The 17,821-nt window shown below is 42.6% G+C and overlaps 1 protein-coding gene across 1 annotated transcript in view; it reads left to right on the top strand.

The window, feature by feature from the left end:
- Positions 1-17,821, top strand: part of SUPV3L1 (Suv3 like RNA helicase) — a 1,221,766-nt gene that overhangs the window by 870,344 nt on the left and 333,601 nt on the right. Inside the window, 1 exon segment of the mRNA XM_044056280.1 lies at positions 8,765-8,845. Within this exon segment, the coding sequence (XP_043912215.1) occupies positions 8,765-8,845 (81 nt within the window).

Genomic DNA, 17,821 nt, shown 5'->3' with positions numbered 1-17,821 from the left:
TAGGGGGGGGGGGGGGGGCAGTGCATTCAGGGCAAATGGAACCCAAAACAGATGCACCTGCATATCAATCAAAAAGAAATGTTAGCTGTACAGAATGCTCTGACAGCCTTCAAAGACCTTTTTCTTCCAGGACAACTATTGGTAAAGACAGACAACACCACAGATGTTCATCGTGCATACAGCTGCAGTAATCACAGATGGGTTTTCTGCCGTCAGGCGGGTCCTCGGTCGGCCGAATTCCAAAGTCTAGGTCCGGCGTCGGTTGTTGTCGCTTTCTTTCCTGACGTCAGTGAGGCAGGGGTATATAAGACACAGCCGATGCCATTTTCTTCAGTCTTTTTTGCCGCGCGGTGCCCGAAGCAGAAGCAGTTCGCAAGTGCCGGTCGGCCAGCTCCTGAATTTACGAAAAATTGGAAACCGAAGTCTACTTTAAAGCTAAGTACCCGTTGAAACTTTTCTTGCCTCAGACCGATGTCAGAAAAAGTTAACAATTGTATTTCTTGTGGGAAGCAAATACAGCATAAGGATTTCCATTCCCTCTGCATACCTTGTTTAGGCCCAGACCACGACGTCTCGGGCTGTCGCTTTTGCACTACTTTCAATAAACGCACTATTAAGTGTCGGGCGGAGTTCGCCCAACACTTTTTTGGTAAAGCCTTTGATTATAAAATGTCGTCGGAAACTCCGACTACCGTTTTGTCCAAAAAACGCAAGGACAAGGACCGACACGCGAGGTCCGCGGTCTCCACTGACACCATGCCAAAACCGGCTACACGTGGTCCGGTTCTCAGCGAGACGCCTATGCAGTTCCTGACTACCGACGACACTTCTTTGGTGGTGTCTTCTGTAATCGAGATCGCTGGTACCTCAACCCATACCCAGACTACAACCACCAAAGCCACTGTGAGCGTTGAGCCTCCTAATGTGGACAGGTCCACTTCCACCCATGGTGTCTTTAGACCCTCATCTTCCTTTTCCATTAAGGACTTTACTAAGTCCAAATCGGCCAGGCATCCCAAGAGGCCTGTTGCACAGGGCCCATCTGCAGGCCCCATGCCTAAAAAGCAGATGCTTAAAATGGCTGAGGATTTAATTACTCTTATCAGGGGTTCCCAACCCCCTCCAGACAAGAGACCCAGAGTGGAGGAAGATTCTCCCTCTTCTGATCAGGGCTCCATTTTTTCAGAACATTCTGATGTAGAGGAACACTCTTACTCCCCTTTTGAAGATTCTGATGCAGAGCAGTCCATTCCTTCTGTATCTCCTCCAGAGGATTTTTCTTTTATGGAAACCTTGCATACCTTGAGGGAACACTTCCATTGGGAAGGCCAAGACTTTTCTGATTCCAAGAAAAGACTTAGGGAATTTCTTTTGTTACCTCAACACAGACCTCTGGCGATACCTCCTGTCTTGGACATACTTGATGATGTTTATTCGGAGGCTTGCCTTAATCCGGATTCCCTGCATCTTGCCCCAGTCAAGCCTGATAGGTACTACAGAGTTCCTAACTCTCACCAATTTCTTTACAAAAGCCATAATGCTGACCCTGAAACCATTTCTCAAGGCCCCAAGGGAATGAAGGCCTCTACTGCTAAGAATCCACTACCTTCCGAAAGAGAGTCAAGATCCTTAGAAAGGTGGGGAAAAAAGGTATATACCTCGGCCACCCTAGCCATGAGGGCCTTAAATTGTCAGTTCCATATGCTTAAATATCAGCAGTTTCTGTTATCACAATTAAGAAATAAAATGTCTCAACCTGAACAACCAGATTTGAAGGAGTTGCAGGATATGATGCATAGTGCAGAACAAGTGGGTAAACGCACCTTACAATGTGGCTGTGATGCCCTAGAGGCCTCAAGTAGAGCTGCTGTTACAGGATCAGTCATTCGTAGACATGCCTGGCTTAGGGAACAAATCTTGCCTGATCATGTGAAAGCTAAACTACTAGATGCCCCTTTACAAAAGGATGTGCTATTTGGTACTAATGCTGAGCAGATACTACGGAAAATGGAAGAAAAAGCCAAATCTATGCAAACTGTCAAAGCTTTTCTACAGGTTCAACCACCACGTTTTAGCAGAAATTGGCCTTCTAAAAACTGGTCCTTTCCAGCCACGGACAAGCCCCAAAGAGGTAGATACAGGCGCACAAGGGGCAGAGGACAATCACAAGGATCATATAGAGGCAGGCAATGGCAAACTCCAGCACCAAGAGGTGGCGAAGACAGTGCACAACAATACAGGAAACAAACCCAATGACTTCCTCCTTTCCATGCCAAGCAAGTCTCAGCTGGCAGCACCCTTGGGAGGAAAGCTGGCATTATTTACAAGAAACTGGCATATCGTCACAACAGACAAATGGATCCTGGACGTTATAAACAGAGGCTACAGATTTCATTTTCACACTCTTCCAAAAATGAGAGGCATGCCAAACCTGCCACACAATCAAAGGGCAGAGGCACAACTACAAATTTCAAAGCTCATAGACATGAAAGCTATTCAAGAGGTACCTAGTCACGAACAAGGTCAAGGTTTTTATTCCAGGCTATTTCTGGTACCAAGGAAAGGAACCGACTGGAGACCCATTTTGGACTTATCCATCCTAAACACATTCTTACTGCACAAAATTCAAGATGCTCACATTACAGCAGCTTCTTCCCATGCTGGGAAAGGAGTTTTGGCTGGTAACATTGGACCTCAAGGAGGCATACCTGCATGTCCCAATCAGACAAAGCTGCAGAAGATACCTCAGATTTCTTGCAGGTTCAATCCACTATCAATTCTCTGCATTGCCCTTTGGCTTATCTACTGCGCCCAGAGTATTCACGAAATGCCTGGCATCAGTAATTGCCTACTGCAGACTTCAAGGGATACAAATTTACCCTTATTTGGACGACTGTCTGATCCAAGCGGACAGCAAGCACAAACTTCTGGAACATCTGGCTTATGTAACATGGTTACTGAATTCTCTGGGATACACAGTCAACAAAGAGAAATCCAGGCTAACACCATCTCAGAAAATAACTTTCCTGGGTGCAAACTTGGACACAAACACTCAGATGACCTATCTTACGCCAGAAAAACAGGGGCAACTAACTCAGTACTTCAAAATACTAGCAAATTGTACCAGGCTTACTGCAAGGAAAATCCTGCAGGCTCTGGGCTTCATGGCATCTTGCATTCTTTTAATCCCATGTGCAAAGTTGCATATGAGGAAACTTCAATGGTACCTAAAAAACCTATGGTCTCAACACAGCCACAGTTTGGAAACAATAATACCAATAATTCCATGTTTGCAAAAGGAATTTCTATGGTGGGCCCAAGCATGTCAAACAAACACAGGTCTCCCATTCTGCAAGCCTCAAGCAAATCAAGTCATCACAACAGACGCCTCAGATTACGCCTGGGGGGGGCGCACATGACAGACAGGTGCATTCAGGGCAAATGGTCCCAAAAGGAAAAGCACCTTCACATCAATCAAAAAGAAATGCTAGCAGTGATAAATGCAATTACAGCTTTCAAGGACCTCCTGCATCCAGGACAATTATTGATAAGAACAGACAACACCACAGTAATGTGGTACATAAACAAACAGGGAGGAACACATTCATATACCCCCTGTGCAGACTAGCCATGACACTTTGGAACTTGGCTCTGGAATGGCAAATCGAACTTCAAGCACAGTACTTGCCAGGTTTGGAAAACACGCTGGCAGACAATCTAAGCAGAAATGTGACAGATCCACACGAATGGAAGTTGCATCCTCAAATGTTTACAAAGATAATCCAAGCGTGGGGAGGCCAGACATAGATCTCTTCGCCTCCCACAGGAATCATCAATTGGAAAAGTTCTGTTCAAGGACCTTTCATCCAAAGGCCTGGAGAGTGGACGCCCTTTCATTCAGTTGGACAGCATGGACAGTTTACGCTTTCGGTGGGAGGATGACATAATGGTTAAGGTGTTTACCTTTAACACAACACAAGGCAGGTGATTCTCACATGGGGTGACTGGCTAGGCTTCAAATGGCCGAAAAGGGTAGTTAGCCTAGTACTAACTTATGAACACCTCTGCCACTTCTGCCCAAGGTGCTCTTGAAAGCAAGAGCAGACAGACCGCAGATGATACTGATTGCTCCAGACTGGCCAAGACAACACTGGTACCCACTCCTGAGGAGCCTAACACATACTCCTCCCTGGTCCCTACCTCTAATGCCTCTTCTGCTGACTCAGCACAGCTACAAAATTCTTCACAGTCAGCTGAAAACACTCAATCTCGCAGCATGGAAAATTCCTTAACACCACAACAGACCCTACTCCCCAAAGAGGTGCAGGATGTCATTTTGGAGGCCAGAAGGCCATCTACTAGAAAGGCTTACTCCGCAAAATGGAAACGGTTTTGCTCTTGGAATGAGAAAAAAGGCCAGGACCCTAGAAAACTGAATTTGCCTCTGGTATTACAGTATCTAGCTGAGCTGCTGAACAGTGGTCTTTCATTTTCCTCCATAAAAATCCATGCCTTAGCCATTTCTGCAGAATTCAACACTGATCCACCCTTATTCTCTCACCCACTCTTAAGACAGTTCCTCAGAGGGGCTAAGAATATAAGACCACCAAGGAAACAACCAATGCCAGCCTGGGATCTTAATTACATTCTAGAAAAATTAACATTGCCTCCCTTTGAACCAGCTGCCTCAACAGATTTGCAATATTTGTCCTGGAAAACAGCTTTCCTTCTGGCCATTACCTCAGCTCGTAGGGTTTCGGAACTACAAGCCCTCATGGCTGTGCAGCCCTTTCTCATCTTCTATCAGGACAGGGTTTCCCTTTGAACCAACCCGTCATTTATGCCTAAAGTGGTATCCAGGGTAGCTTTAAATCAAGCCATACACTTACCTACCTTTTACCCCAATCCTCAAAACAAAGGGGAAAGGCTGCTACACTCCTTAGACATCCATAGACAGCTACGTTTTTATTTGGACAGAACAAAGCCTTTCAGGAAATCAGAACAACTTTTTGTGTCCTATGCTGTAGGAGCTCAAGGGAAGCCAGTTACCAAACACACAATTTCAAAATGGATAGGCCACTGCATACGGTTTTGTTACACCTATCATGGAAAATCTGTCCCTACAGGCATCAGATCCCACTCCACCAGGGCCACAGCTACCTCTACAGCCTTCCTCAGAGGAGTTCCTACCAAAGATATTTTGGAGGCAGCCACTTGGAGTTCTGTGCATACCTTCACAAAACACTACCACCTGCCTTTATATTCCAAAACTAGAGCAGGCTTTGCCACTGCTGTGTTGCAGGGCATTCTGGCTCATCCCAATTCCACCTAGCGCCTACCACCCTGTGCGTAGCTTTGGGATTTTACCCATCTGTGATTACTGCAGCTGAATGCACGATGAACATAGTACAGTTTCGTACCTACCATAAATGTAGATGTTCGAGTGCTAATACAGCTGCAGTACAGTTTTCCCTCCCTCCTTCCCCTCTTGGTAAAGGCCTAGGGCCTAACCCCTCTTCATACAACCTGATTGGGTTATCCTTCTATGGTATATTTGCTTGCAACTACTGATTTTTGATTATATTGCATTGCATGTATATAAATATAATTTATGTATTGCCTTCCTTCTGGGGGCACCTGACATCTGGGGCAAGAAAGACTGAAGAAAATGGCGTCGGCTGTGTCTTATATACCCCTGCCTCACTGACGTCAGGAAAGAAAGCGACAACAACCGACGCCGGACCTAGACTTTGGAATTCGGCCGACCGAGGACCCGCCTGACGGCAGAAAACCCATCTGTGATTACTGCAGCTGTATTAGCACTTGAACATCTACATTTATGGTAGGTACAAAACTGTACTTTATGTGGTACATAAACAAGCAGGGGGAACCCATTCCTACCCACTCTGTAGACTAGCCATTGCTCTGTGGAACACAGCCTTGAGCTACCAAGTGAACCTACAAGCTCACTTCCTGCCAGGCAAACCAAATTCACTGGCAGACGACTTAAGCAGAAATTGCATGGACCCACACGAATGGAAACTGGAACCCAAAATATTCTCTTGAGGAACAAATGGGGGACACCAGAGGTAGACCTGTTTGCCTCCCCTCAGAACTACCATCTGAACAAATTCTGCACCAGAACTCCCCACAGTCAAGCTTGGAAAGTGGATGCCCTGTCCTTTACCTGGGAAAGCCTCTCAGTTTATGCCTTCCCACTCTGCCTCTCCTCTCGAAGGTTCTACTAAAGATCAAACAGGACAAGCCAAGGACAATACTGATTGCACCGGACTGGCCACACCCGCACTGGTACCCTCTTTTGCGCAGTCTGACAGTGCTATAACCATGGCACCTGCCCCAGACCCCCTTCCCTGCTGTCCCAGCAGGTAGGCCAGATTCTGCACCCTCAGATTCAAAACCTGAACCTTGCAGCCAGGCTAATTCCCTGAGCTCTCCTCTAGCAACCCTCAGTAAGCAGGTGCTGGATGTCATCCTTGAGGTAAGGAGGCCTAGTACTAGAAAATCCTATTCAGAAAAGTGGAAAAGATACGATTCTTGGAGCCAGGCTTAGGGGATGGGCACAACGGTGCCCAACTTGCCTCATATTCCAGATTAATGAACAGAAATGCTCCACAAGGGCCTGTCTTTCTCTTCTGTTATGATTCATGCCTCTGCCATTTCAGCACAATATAATAGAGCCACCCCTCTTCTCTCATCCCCTGCTAAAACAATTCCTTAGAGGGGCCAAAAATTTAAGACCCCCCCCCCCCAAAGGAGAGCTCTTCCCCCTTCGAAGCAGCTGCTACAGCATAGTTGAAATTCCTTTCTTGGAAAACAGCCTTACCTATAGCCATATCTTAAGCAAGAAGAGTGTCTGAACTGCAGGCCCTCATGGCAGTGGAACCCTTCATTGTCTTCCATGTGGACAAGGTTTCCCCTTAGGACTAATCCATCCTTTATACCCAAGGTGGTGTGTAGTGTGGCTCTAAACTAGTCCATTCATTTGCCTACTTTTTTCCCCTAATCCTCAAAATATAGGGGAAAGGATACTACATTCTCTGGACATCCACAGACAACTTAGATTCTGTTTGGACAGGACTAAGCCTCTCAGAAAATCTGACCAGCTGCCATTTAGCTTTGCTGCAGGGGCAGAGGGGAAGGCCATTTCAAAGCAAACCATTTCCAAATGGATAGACTGTTGCATTAATTTCTGCTACAAGCACTATGGAAAACCTACCCCACAGGGGATAAGATCACATTCCACCAGGGCTGCATCTATCTCTACGGCATTTCTCAGAGGAGTCCCTACCAGGGACATCCTGGAAGCTGCTACCTGTAGCTCTGTACATAAATTCACCAAGCATTACCACCTGCCTATCTTTTCTAAATCCTGAGTTGGATTTACCACAGCAGTCTTACAGGGCCTGATTGCTAGCCCTAATGCTCTTTAACTACCTCCACCCTTCCTTAGCTTTGGGAATCAACCCAAATGTGATGACTGCTACAGTGAAACACGAAGAACATAGTACAGTTGTATACACTTACCATAAATGTAGATGTTCGAGTGTATTCACTGTTGCAGTCCTGGTTAGCCTCCCTCCAGCCCCCTGACTTCACCTGACTTTTACCTTTCCTTCTTGTTTGACATGTATTATATCATGTGCATTTGCTTTTTGCTGGGGATGTTTCATACCATATAATGGCTTCCTATTGTGGGAGCACCTGACATCTGGGGCAAGAAAAACTGATGTAATGGCATCTGCTGCATGTTTTATACCCCTGACGACCTGATGTCATGGAAGAAGCTACAGCATCCGACGCAGAAATCTGAAGACTCTGGTATTCTGGCCGGCTGAGAACTACTTGCAGGCAGATAACCCAAATGTGATGACTGCAACAGTGAATACACTCAAACATCTACATTTATGGTAAGTGTACACAACTGTACTTTTCATTGACAGGTGCAAAAGTTAATGCTTCTTGGAAAATGTAATGGATGTATAGAATGGCTTCACAGACATTCCTTTTGGAGGTTTAAGCAAGTCTGACTATAATTCTGAATAGAAAGAGGAGACATTAGTGGCATATTTTCTGGTTGTATTATTGTACTTAATTACTTACTTGCCAGGTAATTTATATTAGGAATAATTGCTGCTTTTAATGAAGAGTCCATGATATTTAGTCTTCTTAACCTGATTTGCTGAGAATTGTTTTGCAAGTGGAAGAGATAATGTCAAATCCACAACTAGAACATCTAAAGCCTGGTAACAGCACACAAACTTGTCCTCTAGCTGCAATACAAGGTGAAATTGATCTGTGATTAAAAAGGCTAAACAGTCTAACAACTGACCGCAGCTTTACTTGCTTGAGTTAAATGGTACAGACCTGTAGCCTAGCAGTTTTGCCTTAAAGAGCAAGGCTGTGAGCTGCTTAAGAGCTTTGTCTTGAAATCTTGTCTTCATAATCACTCAGTCTCCATTTGCATACTATATAACTCTAAAATCTGTATCACTCCCTTAAAATATAACTGTGGCTAGGCATCTTATGGTCCTCCTGATCGATTGCCTAAGCAATTTCTTTTTGAGGTCTGGACCTAACTTTTGACATCTCTTAACAGTTTGGCAGGAGTGCCCTTCTGTTTGAGTAATTATCAGAAGTGTGTATGTCACAAGAGTAGAGACAATCACTCATTAGATGATACACATTTTTACTAGAGAATGTATGGCTGCTCTAACAATATTTCTTTTTCTGTAATCTTTTTCAGATAGCTGGTTTACACCCAACTGCAGAGCAGATAGAAATGTTTGCATATCATTTGCCTGATGCAACACTTTCAAATCTGATGGTGAGTACTTTTCAGAAGATTTGTGTAAGGGTCACATGTTGTGTCTGTAATGTGAAAATGCTAGCAGAAAAGGAAACCTTGATCCCAGGCATTTTTTTTCACCTACATATTTGGTGCCTTTCCAGCCTTAAGTTATTTGCCTTATGTTGCCCCGTCTTAGTAATTGTAGAAGATATTGGATCGATGTGCCTAGTATGGTGCCATCCTCATGAGAGAGAGTGGCTTTTTTCTTTGGGTGTGTCCCTATTTTCCACCCCTCCTACACAACGTGTGACATTAGTTCATTTTATGCACGCTTGCTTCTTTGCAACTCTCTTTATTAAGGATTATTTTGCTTTTCTTTCCTTTATTGTTTCCCAGCCTGAGCTAGATCCCCTGGCATTTCTTAAGGACTGTAGCCACACAGAAGAATCCTCACCCCCCTACCCTTTGATAGAGGAGAGAGTTATTGTTTTTGCAAATTGAAAATAGACTTAGCCCTCACTTTCAGTGCTTGTGTAGCAGATGATTCTCAGGTATTGTTTTAAAGTTGTGTTGTGCCAGCACCCCACCACAGTATTGTCACACACTTTTACAGACATGCCTAAACATGATAGGAAATGAGCTTTTTTCTTTGTATATCTTGGCAGCATTCCCAGGCAGGCCAGATTTGGTGTTGAGTTGGCATCCTAAAGGTTATACTAGCTAAAAGCATAAGTATCAGCATATGGGAAGTAAATTTCCCTACAGTGACAGGACTCGAGCAAGGCCTGATGTGGATGTGTGTATTTGGACTTCCCAGCCCCCAAGCATAAAAATAATTATTCTGGTTTTATATGTAGAGTTTGAGTGCCCCCCGTTGGCAGTAAGATGGACTTTTTTTGGTAGAGAGTATTAGCACTTTTACATTAGTGCTTCCTGCTTTATTTATACCCCCTCCCTATATAGTAACGTGTCCTGTTGCTGCTGCTGCTTCATTGAAATGTTTCTATGAGAATGCAGCATAAATTGCAGACCACTACCAACAATGTTGCTGTTCCTGTCTACCGTCCGTGCTGTTGTCCTCAACCTTTTGGCTTGCACTTGCAGACATTCAGTGCACACTTATTAATAAGAAATGTCCCCTTATTAAACACTCTATAGTTAAGCAGTAGCTCTTTTTAATCATCTTAGTATCACTGCCAGATGGTTGTAACAGGATTTGGTTTTCACATTAAACAACTTAATCAGGGTCAGTGAATCACTCATTTTTCTTCTGCAGCAAAACCTTGGACAAAAACATGTTTGTACTAATTTATAGCTCCTTTTTGGGATTAATATGTGTGTAGCTGCTGTTCCAGATTGAGTTTACACCCTCTGTAAATATTCCTAGCTAAACTGTACCTGTAATACCGTTCATGCCATCAGCTCATGGCACAGCCTCTCCTCCTAGAGCTTATCCCAAGGCAGAGTACAAAATTGCTTTTGTAAATGCTGGCAGCTTCAGTAATCAGTGAGTTGCACTGAGGCATCTGGCATAGCAGAGTCATGTTTTAAAAGTAAAAATGTTCCTGCAGTTCACTTCAGAAGTAATTGTTATGCATTTGGAATAGTAGGTTCAAAGTAAACATAAGAGAGAGTTCTCATCTTTTTGTCAAAATCACTCCAACTTCAGGTTCAGTGTGGTTAAAGAAACATAATCAAGAAAAATGAGCATCCCACCAACTAGTGGAAACACTACTTTTGGGGAGAGAGAGAGAAGAGAGCACACTGAATTATTTCTTAGCATTGCTTTTAATCCTCCCTTTTGTCACTTTGATATTGTGGTAATGTTCTCTTTGAATCCTTGCCGAAACTCTCTAGGCACCTTGCAAGAAAACCACTGTCACCTAGAAACATATCTACAAATTTCTCTACTAGTAAACTGACAACTACTTTTAAATATGTATATTTGTTAACTAGGTAAGCCCTCAGGCCACAAATGTCTCTTCAGAAATGATCTGGGAGCACAGTCTTGCACAGTAGTCAGATGGAAGTGAAAGAAATCACACCTTGTAACCTTAGATGCTGATGAGCAGCTTAGAACCTGAGTCGTGTATGCCAACCACCAGACCTGCTGCTTCTGTTGGAAATCACTGTGACTGTCCGCCTGTACCTTTAATGTCTTACAAGCCTACAGCAGACTCTATCAAAGTTCTGCTTATTGGCACGTTTAGTGTAAGAGAGAGACACACACACACACACACACACACACACACACACACACACACACACTGCACTCACTAGACTGGACAGGAAGAGGGAAAACTGTGAGATGCATGAATTAAAGATGTCACTAGAGCCCTTAGGTCTCATCAGTTTCCCATATATGAATACAGCCATGAACTTGCCCAATTGGGAGTGAATGAGCTTAGATGTTAACACAACAGATGCAGAGACATTTATGCGTGGTGAAGGTAAGACCCTACTATTTGGCAGCATTTTACCTTCACCGGGAGTGATACCTACTTAACTGTAAGGACCAAATAATTGGATGGTTTGTTGTATTTCTATAGGAATTCATGAACCTGCTTGGGAGATATGATCGTCAGTCTCTCATACTTCACCAGATATGGGTATCTCCTCCCACTTTACAAGGTTTTGCATAATTGCTTAAATCTTTGCTGCCCCTGCAGTGTTTTTTAGGCAAAGTTCAACATATGGGACATCCTCACGTAGCAGATTCTGGCTTCAAAAACATTAAGGTGGCACTGTTAAATTCAGGAAACTAACAAAACAATTTCAGTGTTTGAGGCCTACTTTACCCTGGAAGACCTCCATATTTGTGTAGTAACTGAGCGTTGGTTCCTGGTATAGTGGTATACTTCATCCGCATCTGGGGTTCGGTGTGTATCAAAACTCCAAAAAACTCAGGAACCAAGTGAAAAATGCTGCAAGTTCTTTTCACTCTTCTAGTACCTTGGCTGAAAAGCCTTCAAGGAATAACATCACATCCTGCTGCGGCCTATTTAAATCCCATCAGTTATATATGCAAATTGCTCCATATTCACCTGATAGTTAAATACCGAAAAATCACCACCCAATTTTAAACACACAGTTCCCATTACACGAAGTGAAGGTCAAACACATTTTTAAATCCAAACCTTTCCTAAAAATGAAAAATGTGTTAAATGTGTATTAAATATTAAATGTATAGATACCAACTTCAACAATACATATCAGCATTCTAATATTTCATATTCATCAAAGTTACATTAATGCATCAAATTATGCACCTAAATGTACATGAATATAAACAAACCCCTACAATGTCCCTACACTAATAATTATTTTACCAATTCTATAATTTCTAAGTAAATAAGTAAATTAATTGCATCTTTTACATGCCCCAATTTACCTCTAAATTCAACCCACATGGATACATGGTCCTCAAGTAGTTATTAAGTTTGACTTCCAACTTTAATATACTCCAAATGAATCCCCCCGCCCATATTAACTCCAAAAGGTCTGGCCAGGATACTAAAAAAGAAACTATCTACATTTCCTTCATGAACACAACAAAAATGTTGGGCCACTGGGCTTTCTAATCTCAAGTTCCTAATATCGCCTAAATGTTCCGGGATCCTGAATTTAACTTTCCTTTTCGTCTGTCCAATATACCACATGGTCGGCGAACAATCACAACTGGTTTGATGTGTATCACTCATCCAGGGCTACTGGAAGTGATGGGTGTATCCATGCTTATTTGTAACCCCATCAAATCTTGCATAATACCTGGGAACTTATTGAAGTCCTAGTAACATCACTGTCAATTGCCGATGTCTTTGACCCCTGTCAGGGCATGGCATGTCCCCAATTCAGATTGAAAAGCTGACCATTAATCTAAGTAAACTTCATGTGAAATATTTCCATCACATTGTCCATGTGAAAGAGTTCCATCACATTGTCCAACTTGTACTACCAACAGCAAACATGTTCAGAGTTCTATTGATTTTTTAGAAAATGTTAGCTCCTTTGATAATATAGTCTCCCTTCACACCAGAGGTGCTAATCTTCATAGAGCTTTATCCTGTCAAACACATTAGAAGCCTGTACTGTTGTTCATGTCAGTTTCACCCTGGACAAATCCAACCATCTTACTATGACCCTTTCCTTTAAGACACCCTTACAGTCCACAAAAATCATGTTGTATTCAGAGATTACTCCAAAGCCAGCTACTTTTTTTTATTCACTGACTTTGAAAATCATAAATGGCATAATTTCCCAAATAACCCTAAACCTGATACTGCTACTTACTCTTCTGACTTTTTCTCCCTTTTCAGAAGCTGAATTGAGGCATCTGTCCCCATCTACTATAAGTAAAGTGTTCAGTTTAAATGTAAGCCTATGTGGTGAAATTCTTGCACCAGTACTAAATGGGAATTGACATCAAGATTAAACTGCTGCTGTCTTTAATGACCTCTTGCCTATTGTAAAAGGATTTAAATATGGGAAGCAAAATCCTAAAGCATACCATTAAGAAATGTAGGCCCGCTTATGAACCACCACCACTAAAGACAGTCACAAGGCTTTCTTCAGTGTTGTTGGTAAATGTAGGGATAACGGACATTACTGTATGGAACTTGTATCTAATGGTACCTCCCACTCTCTTAACTTGAAGTCATTGTCAGTATCTGATTAATTTAGTTCTAATTTTACTTTACCTATTTGCCCTACTCTGTCACCCCAAACTACCCACCCTAAATCACTTTGGGTCAAGTCCTTTCTGTACTGTACTAAACCAAGAACACTAGTCCTCTGAGTCCTGGATGTTTGTTGATAAATGTTAAACCGCTAAGCACCACTTAGATCAGCAGCTCCTTAAACCTCTTCAGTATAAGCCTCTTCACAGGTTGTGTGCCAGATGCATGGAGGTCTGGTTTCTCCGCTCAAATGTGGCCCCACAACTGAAAGCAATTATAGACCTATTAGCCTCACTACTATTGTTTTAAAGTGATAGCACGTGTAATTGTTTAGTTTAACGTTAATGTAGAAGACTTTTTTCATCACTTAATCTGTAGCCAGTTTACACTTGTAAAAAATGCATTAAATCTATCCAGACTTTGATTACCTTATTGAAATGGTCACTAAGCTTACATCATCCTACCTAAGGCCTTTACACTGTACCCCATGCTGGTGATATGAACACACTCAGCTCAATGTTAACCCTCTGCATTGTCTGCTAGAGTGTTAATTGGCTTACTGGTGCAATTTGCATTATTAAAGTTAGGAGTGCTTCTTCTAGTAAGTTGCATTTTACAGGTGGTGTCTCAAAAAGCTCCACTTTGGACCATCGCCTCTTTGCCAACTATTTCTCTGTTTTTAAACATAAGTCAAAGGTATTTTGTTGCAAATTAGGCATGGTTGCCAAAACCCTTTCAGAAGATTGGATTCTCCTTTAGTTGCTAGTTAAAACCATTGCTTGTTGTGTTAATCATAGGCTCACCCTTAACTCCGGAAGTGCTGTATAATTTTTTTAGGAAAATGTAGCACTCTCCTCATACTGTGTTAATAACAACCTGCCTCAAAATAGGCACAGTCATCAGTGTTGAAAATCAGCTTTCATTTGATCATGATGTCACAGTTGTAGTTAGAAAAATGCATGCAACACACACACACACACACACACACACACACACACACTTCTGCTTAGGCACTGCTGTAATCATAGAAGTAAAAGGATACCATTAGCTTTCACTGAGACTTGGACCCAAAACCACCAATGTACCATGCTGTTGCCTCTGGACAGATAGTTGTTTTACATTAGAATCTTGTCCTTTCAACTTTGAACCCCCAGCATGATGAACAAGAAAAAAAAATTGCACAAACACGTACATACTGAGAAAGCTCTCTGCAGTTACCCCTGTGTACACTGCTACTTCTTAAAATCTGGATCAGTTTAGAACTTACCCCCGGAACTCTACCTTACTCTATAACATTATCTTTATCATTTTAAAGAAACTAGTCTGCAAATTCTAGAAAACTTCCAACCGTAAATTATTCTGGGTTTACCCAGCCTTCATTAACATGGCAGCTTTTATTTATTAAATCTCTGGCACGTATTTTCAACTTTTCTTTTTCAAGTGGAATAACCTCTTCATAATTAACCTCTGCATTATTCCCTCAGGATTACAGACAAATAGCTAGTCTGTACCTTTTAGAATATAAAGAAAATCTCTAAGTACCTTGTGGATCATGTTAAGAAATGTAGCCTCCATCCTCCGGTATGACATGGATTCCATACTAGTTATTACACCGTGAAATGGCAAAATGTTTACTAATTGAGGCTGTGTTCTTCAGTTTAAATGTGGTGTTCAAAACCATATAGGCAAAAACATCAAAAGCAGTCTGCCAAACCGAAGTCTTCATGGTGTAATACCTTAAAACTCCTTTGAAGGAGACAATTTGCCTGAATCTTTTTGATGTATTTGCATATTTGTTTTCTCTGTGTGATGTAGCTGGAACACTTTTGTCCATAAGGGGTCATTTGCATATTTATTTCCCATGGGTCTTTCAGAGGGTGTTTTAGGTATTACACTGTGAAGACTGCGATTTGCAAGAGTTTTTTTGATATTTCTCCTTTTATTTTCTGTGTGACTTTTTTAGTTGCTTTGTTCCTTGTTTTTGGAAATTTTCCAATATCCCTATTATTATGGACATATAGTTTTTTTTTTTTAAGCAGACTTTTCAGAAAATGGCCTGGCCAAACTGCCCACTTACTCTGTATTGACAAGCACATGAGAGGGGCAAAGCATACAATTTCTACAGTTAGTGGGGTTTGGCTTTATTGGCTTGATAGCCTCACTAAAGACTTGTAAAAAGTCAGTTGATATGCCGAAGCCTTGAAGCTGGAACACTTGTATGCCTTTAAGGAGTTATGTGCATATTTTCCATTGGCCTCCTTCAAAGGGGGTTTACGTTATTACACAGTGAAGACTGGTTTGATGGGGCCTTTTTGATATTTTTGCCTATTTGGCTTTTCTCTGTCCTTTTTATTTGATGTTTTGGAATGTTATAGTTGACCATCCCCTGCTGCTTACAAAACTTAAGATGTTCAAAATTTAAATTGCTGTTGCAATAGCCTAAGCTGTTTGGTTTATATCCTTACCTGAGGTATGACCCACCAGCCAGCTTTCAAAGCTTTAGGGTACCTTCCATGTGCTCAAACTGCCAGTGGCTCAAGCAGAGCTATATAAAAAGACAGTTTGGACACCAAAAATTTGAGCTTTCTTGCCACCAAAGTCCTTCACTTGTGTGGGCGTCGTGGAATTGGCATTCAATTAGTGATCCTTTCAAGGCAGGGCAGATAAATACCCTTCTAGGAAAACCCTTGTCAACATTTTCTGTGACTGATGCCTTTCTTTTGCTAGGAAATGCATTTTTTGTTGGGACTGTCACATTACTGAAGGTATTTTTGCATATGTGTAATGCTGGATGAACAATCTGTGTAAAAATCTGTTTTTAATTGACATGTTCTATTTTTTTTTTTTTTTTTTTGTGTTTGTGTATAGATAAATCGTGTTTGTTTGGGAGGGGGATTTTGTGCTTTTGGGGACTGTCACAGAAAATGTTACCTAAAAAATCTTCTTCCTGTCAAGGTTTACCGACTCTCTCAGGATGTCCTTCATGGATGCATCTGCAGTCATAACAACTGGGTTGTCCTGTCGTCAGGCAGCCCTTCGGTCGGCCGGATTCCAAAGTCTGGGTCCGGCTTCGGCTGATGTCGCACTTCACCCGACGTCATCTCTGCTGGTCTTCGGGTATAAAGGCATCAGCCGACGCCATTTTCCTCAGTCTTTCTTGCCGCGTGGCGCGAAGCAGAAGCTGTTCGCAAGTGCGGTCGGTCAGATCCAGAGATTACTACTACCGAATACTACGCAAGACTTCTAAAGCTAAGTACCCGTTGGGGACTCTTTCTTGCCTCAGCCGATGTCAGAAAAGTCAATAACTGTTTAACTTGTGGGAAACAAATACCTCATAAAGATTTCCACTCTTACTGTTTGCCTTGTTTAGGCCCAGACCACGACGTAGCAGCCTGTTCGCCTGTGCTTCCTTCAACCGACGAGCGCTTAGGTGTCGGTCGGAGTTTGCTGAACAGTTTTTCGCTCAGATTTTGCGTACATTATGCCGTCGGATCCTCCGACTACCCAAATTGTTAAAAACGCAAAGAAAAGACAGACACTCGCGGTCCGCGGTTTCGAAACCACGGTTAAGCAAACCACAGTGTCTCGGTTTCGGCGAAACCGAGAAAACTGATCAAAATACAGCGAATCAATGACTACTACTGAGGTTCCTGCTACTTTACTTGAATCAGCCTCAGAAATTTTACCTACAACTGTGGTTACTAGTGACTTATCAGACACCATCCCTTTGGATGTCTCTACCCCAGCACGTGGTGCTGCTAGGCCTCCTGCAGCCATGTCTATTAAGGCCTTTGCCAGGGCTAAAGCAGCCAAATCTACTAAATCAGTGCCTGTTAAACCCCTCAACCAGGCCCACTTCTAGTTCACAAATGCTTACTCTGGCAGAAGATTTAATATCCTTAATCAGGGGATCTCAATCTCACCCAGACAGGGCCTTTCAGCCCCCAGAAAAGAGACCTAGAGCAGAGCCCCCCGAGCCTGTCTCCTCTGATGATTCTGCGGATGACTCAGATATTACAGACCAGCCAGAGGCTCCTTTTTCCAATTATGAAGACTCCGATGCTGAAGAATCCATTCCAGCTGCCTCTCCACCAGAGGAATTCTCCTTTGGGGAAACCTTACATGCCATGAGAGAACAATTCCAATGGCAGGAACAGGATTTCTCAGATTCCAGAAAAAGACTTAGAACTTTTCTGCACTTACCACAACATAGGCCCTTAGCTATACCTCCTGTCCTTTCTGTTGTGGATGATGCATTTAATGATGTCTGCACTGCACCTGATTCCTTACCTCCAGCCCCTGCCAAACCAGATAGATTTTACAGGGTGCCAGACAC

Source organism: Protopterus annectens, chromosome 14.part0, assembly GCF_019279795.1.
Source record: "Protopterus annectens isolate FY-2018-M chromosome 14.part0, PAN1.0, whole genome shotgun sequence".
Taxonomy (NCBI): Eukaryota; Metazoa; Chordata; order Ceratodontiformes; family Protopteridae; genus Protopterus; species Protopterus annectens.
The sequence above is the reverse complement of the archived record's forward strand: the minus strand, read 5'-3'. Positions and strand labels throughout refer to the sequence as shown.